Below are 19,254 nucleotides of genomic sequence, written 5' to 3'. Positions count from 1 at the left end.
CCCCTCCCCCATTCCCCTCTACTGGAGACTTTAGCAAGGAGAATGATAAACCTTGCATGGTGGTACACTCTCAGAGAGACTATTTACAGTTAGAAAGATTTGACAGACATGGTTCATTCAGTTTTTCCATATAATAATGACTTCTAATCAATTTGGATAGTCTTGTTAGATGTCCTTGTAGAGCATAAGGCCAACACTGCATGGACAGCTATCATATAACATGCTGAGGACTTCATGACATAACAAGTTTTTATTTCAAGAATGGTATGCTTCAACTTAAAAGACTCTTAACATTTGAAATATCATCCATAGCAATACTATACAGGCATTCATCCAAGCTTCATATGCTTCCTGAGTGTTGTTCACTTTTGAAGCTCCTATTCAGTCAGCTAACTGTAAAAATCAGTTTAACAAATCTCAGTTTATTTTACTTTGAGTGCTGAAAAAAATGTTGAGTATTCATAGTTTAGTGCTTGACTAATAATTAGGTAACTATAATCTTTGGTAGATTTATTTATTTATTTGTATACTGCCTTTATTATTTTTACAAGTAACTGGTAAACACATCCATTACACTTCCTCCACCTATTTTCCCAACAACAACAACCCTGTGAGGTGGGTTGGGCTGAGAGAGAGAGAGAGAGAGAGAGAGAGGGAGAGAGAGAGTGTGAGAGAGAGTATGACTGGCCCAAAGTCTCCCAGCTGACTTTCATAGCTAAGACTCAATCTCAATCTCTTGCTTTCTAATCTGGTGCCTATAGTGAATTTAATAATAATAATAGTAGTAGTAGTAGTAGTAGTAGTAGTAGTAGTAGTAGTAGTAGTAAAGTTGGAAGGGACAGAGGTTATCTAGTCCAACCCCCTGCTCAGGCAGGAAGCCCTACACCATTTCGGACAAATGGCTGTCCAGTCTCTTCTTAAAAACTTCCAGTGTTGGAGCATTTACTGCTTCTGGAGGCAGGCTGTTCCACTGATTAATTGTTCCATTTATATACATAAAAAACGAAACAAAACATAGTATGTCTACGTTCACTATTCTAGTCAGGCAACGAACTAATGCCACCATGGTGATTAGTAGTCTATCTGTATTATTTATACATGCTCAGTTTTTGAGTTTTTTTTCTATTTAGCTTATTTGCATAAAACAAAAAGTATTTTGGATGTGATATTTGTTTATTATAAAAATTTATAAGGCTGCCCAATTTACTCTCAGGGAGTTCAGGTGATTTACAAAGGTAAAAACTCAATATAAAAACAATAAAAAGCAATACCTGCCCCCCATCCTCCAGTAAGATGAGATACAACCAAAAGTCAATATAGAGCAAAACTACATGAATTTGAACTTTTAGTTATAAATTATAGTCTAACTGGGGTCCCCAGGTAAAATTTTCCTATTTTATTTTATTTTTATTGTATTTTATTTATTTGATGTAATGCAATCTATGGTTATTTTTTCATTCTTTTTGGTATAGTTTCATTGTGTGATTTTATTTGGCAAACTTCTCTTTATAGCAATGGACAGGAATCCGGGCAAAATAAATTTAAATGGATTATTTTTTCCAAGAAGATCCAATCAATCTCTTATTCTCCACTGAATGATTTTCATGTTACATTAGCTATAGGGTAAAGGACAAGTGATTCTGGCTTAGATGTCATTTTGTGTAGATAAGAGCTTGCTCTGAGCAGGTCATGTTTCTTACATGGTCTATCTCATGAGGGTGACAGGAGATCACCAGGGCATGAGCCTCTTGATTCAGGAATGGGCACAACTGGCGTACATTATGATGCTGTGCAAAGGCCCTCCTAACTCTTACTGCTACCTACTCTTTGAACAGGAGTTAAGTCCAGGAGGACACCCAGATTTCACAGATTTCCCTCTTCCAGCTCCTTTAACAGCCTCCAGGCACCAGGGTAGGAACAGTGTTCTGTATGGCTCCAATTTTCTCTCCCAAGTGGGCTCAAGGATTTATTTGATTTTGGCAAGTTCTTTTGACACAAATATTCAATTTTGGAATCCTAGCATCTCCATTTAGCCTTCATCTCAATATATTGGCCTTAATATCCTTTTAAAAAGTGCATAAGTCTGTTACATGAACACTTACAGAAGTCTCATATTGAAAAAACTGATTTCACATTATTAGTCAAGTTCTTAGCTAGGTATTAATGACTTAATATCTTAGGAACTTTATTCATACTGTTGGTGATAGCTAAAATTTATTACATATATTTCTCTGAAAGTATGCTGTATCTATCCATATAATCTTATTTTCAATGCCACAGTTCAATATGAATATTTAAATTATGTTTCAAACTTTGCACCACAAAATTATTTTTTATGGCTTTGAGGCACTTTTTTAACTGGAAAATGTAGAATAATCCATTTCCTCTCTGGCTCAGGTTGTCTTCCTTTCCCTTTCCCTAGTGACATGCCAAGCAAACTGAAATAACACTTGAGAAAAGTTATTTAAAACATACCGTGTAAAGAATGGGAGAGCATAGGCTGTTTTTGTAACTATTTGTTTTATATATAAATGTTTGAATGGTTGTAATCATTGAACAAATATAATTGTTTTGGAACATTGTAGGATGCAGCACAGTCTGCTGGTTTTCATCCTTCAGGGTCTGTAGTTGCAGTAGGAACGCTAATTGGAAGGTAAGTCTTAAACATGTTGCCTCAAGTAATGGATTTCCATAGTTGTTAAATATTAGGCTACTTTTTGGGGTTTAAGCCATGAATACTTTTGGCATTAAAAACAGGATCCATATCACAAATAAATAGCCACTAGGGTTGAAACAAAGCTCTTCCCTGTTTCAGTTTGTTTATTTATTTACAAATTTTAATCTTAATATTTTAGTTTTTATGTTAAAATTATATCTGTCATCCTTTTAATGTTTAGAGTAATAGTTTACATCGCTTGTAAACCAAAAGGATTAAGGGATACCACGTACTTTTTACGTGGAGGATACAAAGTTGGTAGAGGCTGAACTAAGGCTAGCTTTGATTTGATTCAACAGCTTTCATATGAAACAACTTTTCCTCTTAATGTTTTTTAACAGGTGGTTTGTGTTTGATACTGAAACAAAGGATTTGGTCACTGTACATACAGATGGAAATGAACAGCTGTCCACAATGCGTTACTCACCAGGTTTGAAGTTGTTTATTTTGGCATCATTTGATCAGTTGGTTAATCAAAAAAGAATTTTCCTAACTTATTTATTAATCTCCATAAATAACAGTTTTGCAATTCTTGCTTCTGCTGCTCAGAATCTCTGTAAATAAAATAGTGAATAGTGAATATGATTTGATTTGTTTAATCAGAATAACATTTCAACTGAATCTGAAATTTCTTATTTTTTTCATCAATTGCAAATTCATATCATTTCCTTTTGGCATAATGAAGCTACCATGACTTGGCATTTCAGTCAGTTCTTTTGATTTAGGTGTTTCTGGATTAAGCTCTTGCACCATGTTACTAGGATCCCTTTGAAAATAGTAGAATAATGAAGTGTTGTGTCAAAAATCCATATGCATCAAGTTTGTCCTAACCCAGTGATTCTCAACTTTCTAATGCCGTGACCCCATAATACAGTTCCCCATGTTGTGGTGACCCCCAAGTGAGTGTGGCCACCAATAAGAGAGAGTAGGACATCTAGGGAAAAGGGAAAAAAATGGCGGACAGCATGGTTTGGCGACCCCCGTGAAATGGTCATTTGACCCCAAATGGGGTCCCGACCCACAGGTTGAGAACCACTGTCCTAACCTAAGATGATCATTACGCTAACATTTTCTGGAGGTGGAGCTGAGAAGCTCGATGTGACATCAGATATGGTTATAAGAAGCAGACTTAACGGGGAACCCAGAGTGGGATGGGCCCACTGAGTGGCTTGTTTGATTGCTTGTTGTCACCAGGAGAGGTGGGGGAGGTTATTGGTTTTACTCTTTGTAGTATTGGGTTTTTATTTTTTTGTAAGCTGCCTAGAATCCGTGAAAGTGAATGGGCGGCTATATAAATTACCTAAATAAATAAATAAAAATAAACAAATAAGCTAATATGGTAGAATTTAACCACATAGTTACAATTCCTCTCTTGTAGTAATGGAAAGCTTGGTCAGGGCACATCTTAATTACTTTGGGGATCCAGAGTATCCAGTTGTTGCTGGGACTATGTTTTTTACCCATTTGTCACTGGTAGACCATGCTAAAAGCTTACTTTTTATGTTGCCTCAGTGCAATGGACTTGTGCATTCTAGATCCTTGTGATTCAAACCACAAAGTGTTGCTCTTTTCAAGTCACATTGATCTGAATGAAATATAAGTAGCCAATTAATTAATTTTATATAGCTGTCCAGCTCACCAAAGGTGATTATGAGCAGCAAACAAGGATCAATAAAAACAGTAAATAAATAAAAACAAAAATATACAATATAAAAATCTTATTAATAAATATAATAGCAAAAATATTGCCCCTTGAGCAGCCAAGCAAGTTTTACGTTTTCTAATATCTTATGGTTTTTATGATTGAATAAAAACTCTCAGTGAAATATATGCTATTATTATAATCCTAGTAATTAATAAAATCTGAAATTGTATTATGGTGACCCCTCAATTCAATTCCTTGTACAAAAGAAAACATGAATAATAAAATTAAACAAATCGTATGATAAAAATCAGCTAAGAATTCATTTTTAAAAAGCAGTCACCACAGTTAATTCCATATGCCACAAGTCTAAAAGCCTTTGGAAATGCTTTAAGGAGAGAATATGACAAACTATTGTTGAAATGATTTATATCAATTAATAAACTTAAGATGTCTTCATTCCCTGAAATAGGGCCTCAGATTTAAACTAAAACATGGATTCATGTAGGAGAAAGGGATTTTGTCAGTGCCTTAGTGTATGTAATCTCACTTCCAGATATCTTTTAAAGTTCTTGCTCAAATTGCATCTCTGCCTTCATCAGTGTGATTATAGTTTTACTGTTTTTGTTCTGCAGATGGTAACTTCTTGGCAATAGGTTCTCATGACAACTGCATTTATATATACAGTGTTAGTGACAATGGAAGAAAATACAGTAGAATTGGCAAATGTTCAGTAAGTCAAAATCTTATTACATTCTTAGGCATACAGTCTTATTTTTGTATTTATTTAATATTCCCAGTTGATTTATTTAATGTCTTCAAAGTTTAGGAATAACAAAAATATGTGAAAATATTTAATTCTATAGAAAAATTAATTATATTTAAATGATTAAATATTCTATGTAATGGTGCCTACCTTGGACAACAGTATTCCTCCTCTAAAGTGTGCATGGCTCCAACTTTGTTGGCCATTCAGAAGGTCTAAAAACACGGTTGTTCCTCAAGTTTTAGGACTAAGATGTTAGTGATGTCCTGCACTGACGGATGAGTTGAATAGAGGGAGTTTTTTGACATATTTTTTGTTTGCATTGCTTCCAGGTAGACAGTAACAATAATTAGGGATTCAAATACAAAAAAGTAAATAGATGAGAATTGATTGTACTTATGAACCAGTAATTAAAATCATTTTGATACTGGAGAATGAGTTACTGATTTCTCATTCAAATTATATAGTCAGGATTACCATAAATAAATGTACAAGGCAAATATAAGTTTTTAAGGTCAAAGTATAATGGTATGTGAGAAAGACATTGGGAGACTGGACAAAAAGATGCTTCCAAGAGAATGGTCAGCTAAGAAACAGTTTAGTCCATAGTTGAATAGTAGGACAAAAGTCGTGGAAGACACCCTCCCTAGTTTTTTGGGCTGTAAAAGAGATGAGGGGAGAGAGAAAAAAATGTACTTTCAGGCTTGCAAGATTCTGTCAATGTAGTGTTACAAGTAGTATTAGCTCATCTGGTCATGTTTCCTATTTGATTTGCCCCATGGGGCCGAATATCTCTTTGTTCTTTTGATTTTTCACAGTAGAAAAAGAGGTTGTTAGTTTTTTAGTCACTCCACTGGAAACATTCCACAACTTCTGGTTTGTTGCAAGATACAACTATGTATAATGTGAATCAAATAGCTTTTTATATGTAGTAGTAGTACAATTATATTGAAGAATGTTATGCTGTTGGAATTAATATAATGTATCTCTCTTCATAGGGTCATTCCAGTTTCATTACTCACTTGGATTGGTCTGCTAATTCTCAGTATCTTGTGTCTAATTCAGGGGATTATGAAATTCTATACTGTAAGTAACAAATAATATATTGCCCTTAATAGAGAATATATTCTTTAGTACCAAGATTCCATTACAGCAAAGATTATCTTTGGTCTTTTAGTTTTCAGTTAATTGTTATTCTAAAGCTTTATTATTAATGTTATATCTTTTTTCATTTCTCATTCTTTATTCTTAACAGGGGTTCCTTCAGCTTGTAAGCAAGTAGTAAGTGTTGAAACCACTAGAGATATAGAATGGGCTACTTACACATGTACTCTAGGATTTCATGTTTTTGGTAAGTATATGACTTTAGTACTGCCATCTATAGGCAATATATAATATTTATAATATTGGAGGCATTAGCTTTCATTCACTTCTAGTAACAGACTCCATATTTTATAGTATGATTTTTTTAAATTGATTTGTCCTGGCTATACTATTAATACCTGTTTCTATTCCATTTTGTATTCTTCATGGTTATAGGTACATGATAAATTTAATAGCACTACTATTGTTACTACTACATTGTAATCTACATAAATTCCATTTTTCTTTCCTCACAGCAACATATTTGATTTGGTTTTATACTTTGTGCTAATCCGTAATGAGCATTACATGGCTCTGTATCGGACTATCTTATGAATCTAGCTATCATTTACAAACCCTGGTTTATATTATATAATTTAAATCTAGCTATTGTCAAATATTGAACAATCCATAGTAGAACCATGATATATTTACACAGCCTTTGTTTTCTAAACCTGTACATATACCAGTCTAACAAAACACTTTTTTTTTCTTAAACCAGTGCTGTATCCCAGCACACATTTCAGTCTCTGTTTTTATCTGGGAGATCCATATTCTGATATGCGCCAAGAAATGGGACCTGGATTGTTTGATGCCATGTTTTAAGCAATTCAGAAATGTAATGCGGATAGATTTATAATTTGGGCAAGAAGCCAAAAAGTTGAATACATAAATTATTATTTCTTGTTTTAGGTGTGTGGCCAGAAGGTTCAGATGGCACAGATATAAATGCTCTTTGTCGCTCACATGAAAGAAATTTATTATCAACTGGTGATGACTTTGGCAAAGTACATCTCTTTTCTTACCCATGTTCACAGTTTAGGGTAAGGCACCAACTATATTAGAGACTATTTATATAAATTGTTCTGATTAAAGCATTCATACCATTTGATTTGAATATTTTGAAGAGGGTATCTCTTATTTGTATTCTGCCAACTTTAACATTGTTTCAGTTATTTTAATAATTAGAAAGAGAAACTCAATTATATTTATAATTAGATTTGTTTCTTTCATTGAATTTAATGCAGATTTAGATAATACTTTATGTAACAATTTATATCACAGTCATTCAGTAAATACATTGTTCTCCAGCATGATAGATGTAGCATCCACCAATGGGTAATCAAAGCCTTCCTGGTCAGTTTAGACTAAGACCAAACTTTAGCCATGCCTCCCTTGGGCGGTCCTTTCCTGTTTTTGTCTTAGTCTGAGCTCAGTAGGACACAACTTTGCTAGCTCCTCAGATAGCCTAATTTAATTAGTCAGATTTAGGATAGAAAGGTTAGAATTTTTCATTTAGTTTTGTGTTAAATTAATTGCTGTTTGCTAGTGATTGTACAAAGACAGGATTTCCATCAGTTTGGGAGCGTTCGTCCCAGGGGCCTGCCTGGCCTCTCGGATCGCTAGGAGCTATGCCGTGGAGTAGTGGATTCAGCGCCTATCATCTGTTTGGCGCTACGACGGGAGTTCCCCGAGCGCCTGGGAGCGATTTCTTCGTGAGTGCTCCAGAGAATTAGGCCGAACGGCCGAGTTGCCTCCGTCTTGCCTCGTGGCCACGAGGCTCCAGCAACGATCGGCCCGCAGCTTGCCTGCACAGCAGAAACGCAAGTGCTTGGTTGCCTTATAAATTAAGGGGGTGAGAAGAGATTATTTTAAGCTCCCTTGGGCTTCCTGAATAGGCTAAAGAAGGGCTTGTGGAGGCTTAATTTAAGATTGGTCTCACAAGCGTCGCCATTTTAGGCAGCAAGGGGACTCGGGCCGCCATTTTGGATACGGTGCTGGGTGTGGTCGTCATCTTGGAGAGGCCTACATTCAGGGCTGATATCAGGCCGATTACTTCCAGTAGCCTACTGCGTTAGGCTCTCATGGGGGTTTATCAGGCATATTTATTCCACCTTTTTTTCATAAGGATTCCTCAGAAGGGAGGTGTATTCCTTTTTTTGATTCTTGTTGCATCACTCACAACCAATTTCATTGACAGATTTAATTCTGTGGGAGAATTTTGGAGGACCTGTTCTTTTAGTTCGTGGCGCTGTGTCGCAGGGCCTAAGCGGACAGTTCTAGTGAGCTGTCTGACTGTTTGTCATTGCGGTTGTTCAGGGCGCGGGAAGCTTCCCTCCTGGACAACTTGATCTGCGTGCTTTTACCCCCACTTCTGGGCTTCTCCTATCTGGAAGGTCTAGTGCGCAATGGCAGACAGTGATACTCCTCAGACATTGCAGGGTTCTGATGTTCCCCCTGCACAATCTAAACGCAGATCTTCAGATTTGAACACGGGGGGAAAGAAGAAGGCCAAGACCAAGCATTTGTGCACCAAAGAACCCTCCAAGGCTGCTGAGCGAGAGGCCTCGAGGAGACATCTGGCACTGGAGAGAGAATTCTCCAAAGTTCAACGGCTCAGGTCCAGCACTGAAGTGGTTCCCCCTGCTTTGCTGGACAACTCAGCATTTGAGCCTCCACTGGTGCCATCTTATCAGGCTCCCAGAGCTTGGTCTCCTCAAGGGGGAACTGAACAGGTTGGTCTCCCTCCTCCTATTCATCCTACTTCTCCACCTCCTCATCCTGATCCTTCTGTTCAGTCTGCTACCACCACTCCACAGGCTCCTCAAGCCACTGCTCCTAGTGTTGGTTCAGCAGAGCGAACCTTATGGGCACAGTAGTTCCAGACGTTTATGCACCAGGCGTTTGATCAATTTATGTCATCTTCCATGGCACAGGGGTGTCCACAGATACCGCTTCCCCTACCCTTGTCCGTAAGTCGCACTGGGCATATCCAGTCAGCAGGCTCGGGCATTTCTGAGACTTTATCTCAGCTAGGAGAGGCTGAGTCTGTGGGCCTGGAGATAACTGACATCCCTATGTCTGAGGATGAAGAGGTGGCTCCGGATCCAACCCCAACATCGGGTCTCTTTGATCCTTCTCTATTTAGGTCACTTTTGTTAAAGGCCTGCACCATGGCCAATTTGGTTACAGAGCAGGAGCCTAAACCGTCTACCTCCACTGCACAGGAGTCTAATCCTTTGTTTGCGATACAGGTTGTGGACGAAAAACAGGTTCCTTGCCCAGCTGGTTTCCACACTACGGTGGAGAAGCAGTGGTCTACCTCCGCCCAATAGCATGGAAAAGAAACTGTTTAATGTCTCATCTACATTTTCTTCCCTCCTAGAGGTACTTACAGTAGACACTCCCTTAATCTCACTGTTCTCCACATCCACAATTCCTAGAGATATGGCGGAGGCTCTCAAAGCGGAGGATAAAAGGTTCGAGTTTTCCCTCCGCAGGGCTCATCAGGCCTCAGCCTGGGCAATCAGGGCTGCAACGTCCTCGTACTTTTTCACGAGGACTTCCATTATATGGCTCCGTGAATTATAGGCTCTAATCCCTACGGATCATGTGCGTGCACAACAGACCTTAGGTAAGCTGGTAGCTGCAGCAGAATATATGGCAGATGCATCCCTCCACTCGACCAAGTATTCCGCTAGATCTATAGCGGCCACGGTAGCATCACGCAGATTGTTGTGGCTAAAACAGTGGAGGGCTGACCTGAAGTCAAGGTGGCATCTAGCTACAAACACCTACAGTGGTACCCATTTGTTCGGTCCGGTCCTGGAACCGTACCTAATAGAAGGGAAAGACAAGCGAAAGACCTTGGCTCACCCTTCTAAGAAGGCGGTTAGAAAACCCCAACAAGAATGTCGCAGGCAGTCCTTTTGTGCTGGAAGTTCTTGGGAATGGAGACAGCCCTTTCGATCAGGGCAGTCCTGGGATTGGCCCAGAGGTTCCTGATCCTTTTCTCCCAGACAGGATCGCCAACAGGACCGCCAAAGTACAGGAACCAGGGGTCAATCCCAATACAAGCGTCCTTTCAGAGGAGCTGGGGGCCGCCCATACAGGAAGTCTAAGTGACACCAAATCGGATCCTCCTATAGGCGGTCGCTTAGCTCTTTTCAGTGACACCTTGGAGGTCACCACCAACGATACCTGGGTAAGGGAGACCATAAAATTCGGTCTAACTCTAGAATTCAAGTCTATTCCCCCAGATCACTTCATTCAGTGCCCGTCCTCAAGACACTCAAGCAAGGCCGAGTTAGTATCCAAGGCCATATCACACTTGTTAGATATAGAAGCCATAGAGCCAGTACCCCTGGACCAAAGGGGAAAGGGGTTTTACTCCATCCTCTTCGTGGTCCCCAAGGCCTCGGGGGGTTGGAGGGTGATTTTGGATCTGAAGGGACTAAACTACTTCCTAACTTACAGGAGGTTCAAGATGCAGACCCTCAGGTCCATTCTGGCCAGCATCAGGAAGGGAGATTTCCTCTCCTCCATAGACTTCACAGAGGCTTATCTTCATGTCCCCATCCGACCCCATCACCGCAGATTCCTTCGGTTTTGCCATGCGCACAGACATTATCAGTATAGGGCCCTACCCTTCGGCCTATCCTTGGCTCCTCGAGTGTTCACAAAACTACTGGCAGTATTAGCAGCCCATCTCAGACTGATGTCGGTACGAGTGCAATGCTACCTGGATGATATAACCATCCAGTCCAGTTCATTCCGTTCTGCTCAGATAGATTTACAGACCACAATAGATACACTCCAGAGGCATGGCTTCTCCATGAATTTCAAAAAGAGTCACACCACTCTGACCACTCGGATATTACATCTAGGGGCAGTGATAGATTCAAACCTATGCAGTGTTTATCTCTCCCAGGAACGCAAGGACAGCATCAGATCTCTAGTTCACAGGATCTGGAGAGAGAAGGTGGTTCCACTTGTCCAGTTGTCTCAGCTGTTGGGAAAGATGATCTCTTGTCTGGGAATAGTGCCATGGGCAAGACTTCACTCCAGACATCTACAGTGGTTCCTACTCCCCTTCCAGAAGCGGAACATGAGTGCTTCCACGTGGAAGGTGAGAGTTCCACACCACACACTGTTGTCACTCCAATGGTGGGCGTCGGCAGCTATACACAGAGGGTCACTTTTCAAGGAAGCTCACAGACTCATCCTGACCACAGACGCCAGTCTGTTTGGTTGGGGCGCACACATACAGACACACATGGCACAGGGCTAATGGTCCCAGTCCGATCTAGCACACAATATAAATTGGCTAGAACTCAGGGCAGTACACCTGGCGCTCCGCCAATTCTCCCACAAAGTAACAGGGAAACACATCTTGATAATGATGGACAACGTCGCAGCCAAAGCCCATGTCAACAGGCAGGAAGGAACCAGATAGTGGTCATTCATGCAGGAGGCCCTAGCACTGGGTCTGTGGGCAGAGTCCAATCTGGAATCCATCAGTGCAGAACACATATCTGGGGAGGCGATTCGCCAAGCCGATTCTCTGAGCAGGCGACGGTAGACCACTCGGAGTGGCACTTGGATCCAGCCCTATTCAGGGAGATATTGGACAGGTTCAGACAGCCTCAGGTGGACCTGTTTGCCTCACCAGCAAACGCTGAACTGCCCAGATACTTCACGAGGTTTCCGTCACGGGGGGCGGAGGGAGCGGATGCTCTCCGCAGCAGGTGGCCCAGGGGACTTCTGTACGCATTCCCTCCACTTCCACTGATTCCAGTTATCATCCGAAAGCTTCTCTTAGAACAGGCAGAATTAATCTTGCTGGTCCCACACTGGCCAAGGTGTCCTTGGTTTGCCGACCTCGTGGATCTATCGATCTCCCTGCCATGGAAGATCCCTCCAGATCGCATCTGTCTCAGTCAGGGTCAACTCCAACACCCAGAACCACAGTGGCTTCAACTAACCGCTTGGCACTTGAGCGGGAGAGCTTATCAAGGCAGTCCTATTCATCTGGAGTGATTACCGTAATTCAAGCCTCCAGACGTCCTTCAACCAATAGGATTTATGATGCCACGTGGAGACATTTCTGCATGTGGTGTAACACTCTGAAAGTTGACCCGCTGGCTGTCACCATCCCGATCATATTAGACTACCTTTTAGAGGGCTTGAACAAGGGACTGACTCATAGTACCATTTGCAGACAGATTGCAGCATTATCCACTGTGCTCACTTGTAAGAATCAGGTCCAGTTATCACATCACCCGGCAATTGCGGCCTTCCTTAAGGGAGCCGTTAACACTGGTCCTCCTGTGGTGCCTAGATATCCCACATGGGACTTGCCAAAAGTGCTGCAAGTCCTCACTGGGTCACCGTTTGAGCCCATTAGTTCTTGCTCTCTGCACTTTCTTTCCTTGAAGATAGTCTTTTTGGTAGCCATCACATCGGCAAGACATATTTCGGAACTGGCCGCACTCTCGGTCAGGAGTGACCTGTGTATTTTTCTGGATGACAGAGTGGTCCTCAAATTGGATCCTTCTTTCATTCCGAAAGTCAATACCTGGTTCCATAGGTCTCAGGACCTGGTTCTCCCGGATTTTTGTCCTCGACAGTCTCATCGCCTGGAAAAGTTGTGGCACACGTTAGACGTGCGCAGAGCTTTGCATCACTATGTGAAACGAACTGCAACATTTCGCAGGATGGAGGCACTGTTCGTGTCATTCCAACCTTCTTCCACGGGTCTGAAGGTGTCATCTTTAACCATTGGAAGATGGATCAGGGAGTGCATCTCCTATGCATATAAGGCCCAGTCCCTTCCGGTTCGTGCCAACATCACAGCTGATTCAATGTGTAGCACGGCCACATCTGCGGCCTGGTCTACCCAGGCTTCGGTTGAGATTTGAAGGGCAACCACGTGGTCTTCCCCCTCTTCATTTATAAGGCATTACAAGCTTGATAAGTTCGCTGCGACAGATGCATCCTTCGGCAGAAGGGTCTTGCAGCAGGTAGTTTCTACACATAAATCACAAGCCTAGACTTTCCCTCCCGACAGGGACATGGGTGGCTTTGGTATGTCCCATCGGTGCATGCTACATCTATCATGCTGGAGAAGGGGCGTTGTCTTACCTGAACGCCTTTTCTCAGCATGAAGATGTAGCATCCACACCCACCCTTAACAGTCAGTCTAGGCAGATTTCTTACAGGAGGAGCTATTGTGTCAGACCTCATGAAGGCTTCGCCTTGTCAAAACTGGGAAAGGACCGCCCAAAGGAGGTGTGGCTAAAGTTTGGTCTTAGTCTAAACCAGGGGTATGAGCAGGAAGGCTTTGATTACCCATCGGTGGATGCTACATCTTCATGATGAGAAAAGGCATTCAGGTAAGACAACACCCCGTCTATATAAGTTTCCTCATTAGCATTTTAAAATAGTATGGAATTATATTAATTAATTTAGATAAAGTTGTTCAAAGAATTATAGAATGATTCATTTAAGAAATTATAAAACAGAAACATTAGAAGAGTTGCATACCTGAAAGAACTTAATTATTTAATATCTGATTTCTCAAACAAGCTAGGAAACGCATTTACACCAAATAGCAATAGCACTTAGACTTATATACTGCTTCAGAGTTCTTTACAGTACTCTCTAAGCCAGGGGTGTCAACCTGGCAGCTCATGGGCCAGAGGGGTCAAGCACAGGCCATGCCCACCCTGGCTGCACAAAGGCAAAAAAAGTCGCAATATGTCACAATACATCACGTGATATGATCGAGTTTGACACCTGTGTTCTAAGCAGTTTATAGAGTCAGCATATTGCCCCCAACAATCTGGGTCCTCATTTTATCGACCTCAGAAGGATGGAACACTGAGTCAACCTTGAGCCAGTCAGAATCAAAGGAATTGAACAGTGAGCAGTGAGCAGAGTTAGCCTGCAACGCTGTATTCTAACCACTGCGCCACCACGGCTCATCAATGTTATAGCCATTCTTACAATTTTAAAGATAAAATTGGCTTTATTCTTTTTATAGCTTTCAAAATATATCCTAAAATCTCTAAATGAATCTGATATGCTACGGATTATGATGTGCATTATCTTGAAAAGTTAGTGAAGTTATTTTCGATGTGGTATTCACCTCTGTGTTTATTTCCCAGTCTAACTTTCATCCCTGATATTCCCTGGTAGTTGCACATCTATTCTGATCTTGCTTAGCTTCTTACCTGAGTCAAGGTCAGATAGGTGGTATCACCTGCTGAACAACATGGCATGATTTCTCTGGAGATTGGTCTCTAATTATTAGCTATAACTGATAGGTTTCCATTCTCTTTACCAATTCTGACTGTATTACTGAATGTGCCTTTTTTATTTATGTGTTTCAGGCTCCAAGTCATGTGTATGGTGGACATAGCAGTCATGTAACCAATGTAGATTTTCTATATGAGGATACTCATCTCATCTCCTCAGGTGGAAAAGATACTAGCATTATGCAATGGCGAATTATTTAGGAGAATCCTTGCATGAAGCTATATGTGCAAACAAGAACTGGCCTTGCATCAAAGTTCTGTACAAAATGTATATTGAAAATTTAACAGTATGGTTACTCTCTAGCCTAGTCACTGTGATTTTGAAATTTCAAGATTCTTACAAACCTCAGGAAAGTTAAGTCCTTGGCTACTTACAATAATTATTTTGGTTATTCTTAAGCATCACTTCAAAAAACAATTATCATCTCTTTGTTGTATATTATATGAAGAAATTCAAATTTAAAATGAAGTCATGGCTTGAATATTTATGCAATATAAATGAAAAAAACTCTATTAAATAATCACTGAAAAGCTTATTCTGATATTACATATGGCTGCTTCGCTGTTTTATTGTTTATCAGCTTTGTACTGTCTAACTATGTTGTCAGAATAATAATGATTGCGTAGATGATGGTACATCTATTTCTAATAAACAGTGAAGAAAGCAGACAGAAATTTTAGACTAAGGTGAGATAAGTAGCCATTAAACCCTGCTGTTCTCTGTTGTTCAGTGGAACCTTCATAGGTTTGCTTCTGAAATGAAATAAAAGGTTCAAACAACATTTTTGGCCAATTTGCTACTAGAGTTATAAATCCTTTCAAAGAGGAAATGTGAAGATTATAACGTTCATTGATTTGCAACTAAAGAATTGATTTCAGTAAGATTAACACTGTTGGATTGTGCTTTGATTTCATTGTCTCTGAAATTATAAGGACTATTATATCTATGCTGCAGAAATCCAGATGAACACCAGATGGCAGCAAGGAGATGAGAGATTTTTTTCCTGCCATGTAGTTCAGGGGTGTCAAACTCGTGACTTATCGTGACTTTTTTTCCATTGCCGGCAATGGGGTGGGCGTGGTTTTGCTATGATGCATCCGGCCTGCAGGCTGGCAGTTTGACACCCCTGATGTAATTGAATGGAAGGGGAAAAAATGTTTACCCATATTTTTATAGCATATATGTTATGGCCCTAAATATGAACTACCACAGTTTTAACTTGAATATAGGAACAGGAATTACAGCTCCAACTTAAATTGAAAGATAAAAAATTAATGAACATTTGTTACGAATAATGACCTGTCTGATCCCATCTCAGATGTTTGGTTGATAGAGGAAACCATTCTGTATGTTGATCAGCATGAATGTTTATACGTGTATAAAATGTTAGAAGTTCATAAGAAATAGTGAATCATTCAAAGCTTTACTTGTCTTTTGCTTATGGATATTGTATATTTGTATTTTAAGGCCCAGTAGATCATGTATAAAGAGATCTTTTTAAGCTTACTATAAAACAGCAGAGGAAATGGGAAAATAAACATGTGAACCATTAAGAAAAAATTTCTGGTCGCTGGGGCTAATATATTTACTATGTTTTTAGAGGTGTCAGTGCAGCAGTGTTCAATTTGAGAGGTCTGTGTCCCATTGCCGGGGAAGACTGTTGTCAAATCACATAATGCAACCACTTGGCAAAACATAATGTTTGGGAATGCCCTGCATAATAATGAACAATTTACCCTTTTTTGCTCTTGAGTTTTTCATGGACTGGTATTTATAGCATAAGAAGAGACTAGAGATAGCACAAAATAGCTCATATGCCCTTAAGCTTTGATTGTTTAACTAATTGAAAATTATTGTTTATATTGAGAAATCTATCTAAATATTTGAAATGAACAAAATTATAAGCAGACTCGGAAAAGCTAAATAATAAAGAGATTTTTTCCTCAAATGGAAAGGAAACATTAAGTTCCAGTTTTTAGAGGCTGAAGTTTTAATAAATTGGAAGCCTTCTAAATTACATTTCCAACATGCTACATTGAAATTGCAGGACACCAGTAAACATCAGTGCACTGTACTAATTAAAATTATACCTTTCAATATGAGTTGAATTTGACATTGAAACTTTTAATACATTATACAAGAATAGAATTTTCCAAAGCAATACGAATCTGCATGAACTTTGCATTTATATTTGTATTTGTAATTATTAGCTTTTATTCAGAGAAGGTGAAATCAGACCATCAGTATTGGATTTCTATATACAAAATTTATTGATAGAATTCATTTGTTGCATTGTACAGTATGTCCTAAACATTTTAAATAAATTGCAGTGAATACTACAATATCAGAAAATTTATATTAAAACCTCTGAACTCAGTAAAACCTTTAACAAAATAAGTACTAGATAAAATAATACTTTAGAAATCAAAACTAGAGAAAAAATCAGAACAATTCTAAAATTAGGAAAATATACAAAAATACAAAGTTAAACTAAAATAGCTCTTAAAATGTTTTTTATATACTCCTCATCCTGAAAGTTTTAATAAACATTTTTTCAATGCATATTAAAATTATAAGTGTGAATTTACCCAGAGAAGTTAGTAGGATGTGAACTATGGTTATCACCTCTGAATAACTTTTGCTCTACACCTGAAAGCTCCCTTATCTGGCTCCATCAAATTGATTCAGGATTGTAGGAAGGTTTCCTGGCAAAAAGCATTGACTACTCTTTGTAGGTGTACATGATAAATGACTGTAGCATATTTATTTTGTTTTAATCTAATACCATAAAAGCAAAAGTCTGGTCAGGATGTTTTTTATTTAGAATTGCTCATGGTTTGTTAATTTCCATGTAACAGTTTTTCTGCTGGATCAATCTATAGAATCAACATGGTTACCATACTGTTTCTCACAGTGGCACTGGGTGCCATCAAGCAATAACAGAGGAACAGAGGTCTCTGTTGCTTTGCAACTGGTATTCCTTTGTAATTAGTAGAAGGGACTACTATTTAATAGATTTCTCCAAGTGAGTGGCCATTACCATGCCTTGTGATGAATTTGACACCTTAATTATATATTGTCTGAAGAAATGCTTTCTTTGTTCTTGTTTACCTTCTAAAAAGCTTTATTGGATGACCTACTTTTGAGGGAGGAGAAAAATCTCTGCTATGCACTTCAATCATGCCACAACATTTCTTTGATCCTTTGTAGCAGCTACCTAGAAGCAATCCTTCCATTCAGCAAATGGAAACTATTTCTCCACTAACACCAACTGCTACCATATCTTAAAAGAGTCATTCACCTAACATATACAACAATAAACCCATTAAATTGAAGATTATTTACTTCAGAATACACTTTGCTCCTTTTTTCTGCCGAAAGCATCAGTGGATTGTATACATTATGTGTACACATGCTTACCAATTCAGGACATTTTAAATGATAGATCAACCGGACAACACCCATTGAAAAGACAAATTCCTGCATCTTAAATGCTTAAAATTTGTAACTACATCTCAGCAAGTAAGCTCCACGACTGCTATTAACAAGTTTGGACTCTATTTTGTTCAATGCAAAGAACAACCTTTACCGATTGGAAGTACTGATTTTGAGGTGACCAGCTCCAATGGATTCCCAGCTATAGTGTTTGGTTTTGAGGTGAATTATAGACCAACTGGTAAGGCACAGCTGCAGACTGGAGAAAACCACGATATACACAAAACGTGTTAACATTTTGTATTGGTTTTAAGAAATAAAACAACGGCGGGAGCCCACGAAAGTTTGTGCACACACAATACATTTAATAGGTTACCCTAAGACTGCATTAATTGCGAGGAAAATATCAGCGGCGGAGCCCCGACTCCTTTTAAAAGAGCAACCAGCACAGTCCTACAATACGAAGCGGAAAGGCGCCCACACCTTGCTTGTACCGACAGGCGCGTGCGCGCTTGCCGGTGTTTGTATTTGTTGCAGAAACGTTCCGCGTGCGTTCTCCCCTTTGCGCGTGCCTGGATGGGCTTGCCAGGTCCGCGGTGCTCGTGAGAGCTGCAGAAGCGGCAGACAGGCTGGCGGAAGTGTCTCTCGGCAGCAGTGGGCAGCAGAGCCCCGCGGGCTTTGTGCGCCTCCTCCTCCTCCTCCCTCGCCAGCGATTTGTCCCACGCCCACTCTTGCCTCGCCACATCCCGGGAAAACGGCGGGGGGAGATGGCCTGGGCCCTGGACCAGCTGCCAGGCGCCGAGGAGTGGCTCCCCAGCTAGCGCTTTTAGCCAGGGGGAGGTAAGAAGATGCCACTGCCTGCGAGCCGGAGGAGCCGAGCGAGGCGGCAGAATTGAAGAGCAGATGCAAGAAAGGAGTCGCCAGCGCTCGGAGGGCTTTTCTTCCTCCTCTCGGGCGCTCCTCCATTGAGCATCTGACAGCCAGAATAGCAGCTGCTGCGGCTTTTGCTGCAGGAGCGTCGCCGAATCCCGGGCCGGGGCGGGGAAACTTCCCGCTGTGCGGTGGGGGGAAAGGCGGCTGGCTAGAAACGGCTGCGCAAAGCTCAGCTGCGGGGAAAATGAGGTGAGTCGGCCGAGTTGAGGCGGGTGCTGGAGCTCTCTTTCTTCTCCTCCTCGGGGAGGAGGGCTGGCGCTTTCACCAGGCAGCGGGCAGGTGCAAGTAATGCTGGTTCTG

General features: G+C 40.4%; 2 protein-coding genes across 8 annotated transcripts in view; both read left to right on the top strand.

The window, feature by feature from the left end:
• EML1 (EMAP like 1) overlaps positions 1-16,139 on the top strand; it is a 113,385-nt gene extending 97,246 nt beyond the window's left edge. For all 6 annotated transcript variants that reach the window (XM_039339682.1, XM_039339683.1, XM_039339678.1 and 3 more), the window contains 7 exons: positions 2,586-2,653; positions 3,058-3,146; positions 4,994-5,091; positions 6,123-6,210; positions 6,380-6,475; positions 7,180-7,310; positions 14,661-16,139. In XM_039339682.1, the coding sequence (XP_039195616.1) occupies positions 2,586-2,653; positions 3,058-3,146; positions 4,994-5,091; positions 6,123-6,210; positions 6,380-6,475; positions 7,180-7,310; positions 14,661-14,786 (696 nt within the window). In that variant the 3' untranslated portion in view covers positions 14,787-16,139. The remainder of the gene's footprint in view (positions 1-2,585; positions 2,654-3,057; positions 3,147-4,993; positions 5,092-6,122; positions 6,211-6,379; positions 6,476-7,179; positions 7,311-14,660) is intronic.
• A 2,580-nt stretch (positions 16,140-18,719) lies between these two features.
• EVL (Enah/Vasp-like) overlaps positions 18,720-19,254 on the top strand; it is a 227,488-nt gene continuing 226,953 nt past the window's right edge. For both annotated transcript variants that reach the window (XM_039339693.1, XM_039339689.1), the window contains exon 1: positions 18,720-19,143. In XM_039339693.1, coding sequence (XP_039195627.1) covers positions 19,139-19,143 — 5 coding nt within the window. In that variant the 5' untranslated portion in view covers positions 18,720-19,138. The remainder of the gene's footprint in view (positions 19,144-19,254) is intronic.

This window comes from Crotalus tigris, unplaced genomic scaffold (assembly GCF_016545835.1).
Source record: "Crotalus tigris isolate CLP2741 ecotype Arizona unplaced genomic scaffold, ASM1654583v1 scf7180000017737.1785205, whole genome shotgun sequence".
Classification (NCBI taxonomy): domain Eukaryota; kingdom Metazoa; phylum Chordata; class Lepidosauria; order Squamata; family Viperidae; genus Crotalus; species Crotalus tigris.
This window is presented reverse-complemented; position numbering and strand designations above follow the sequence as displayed.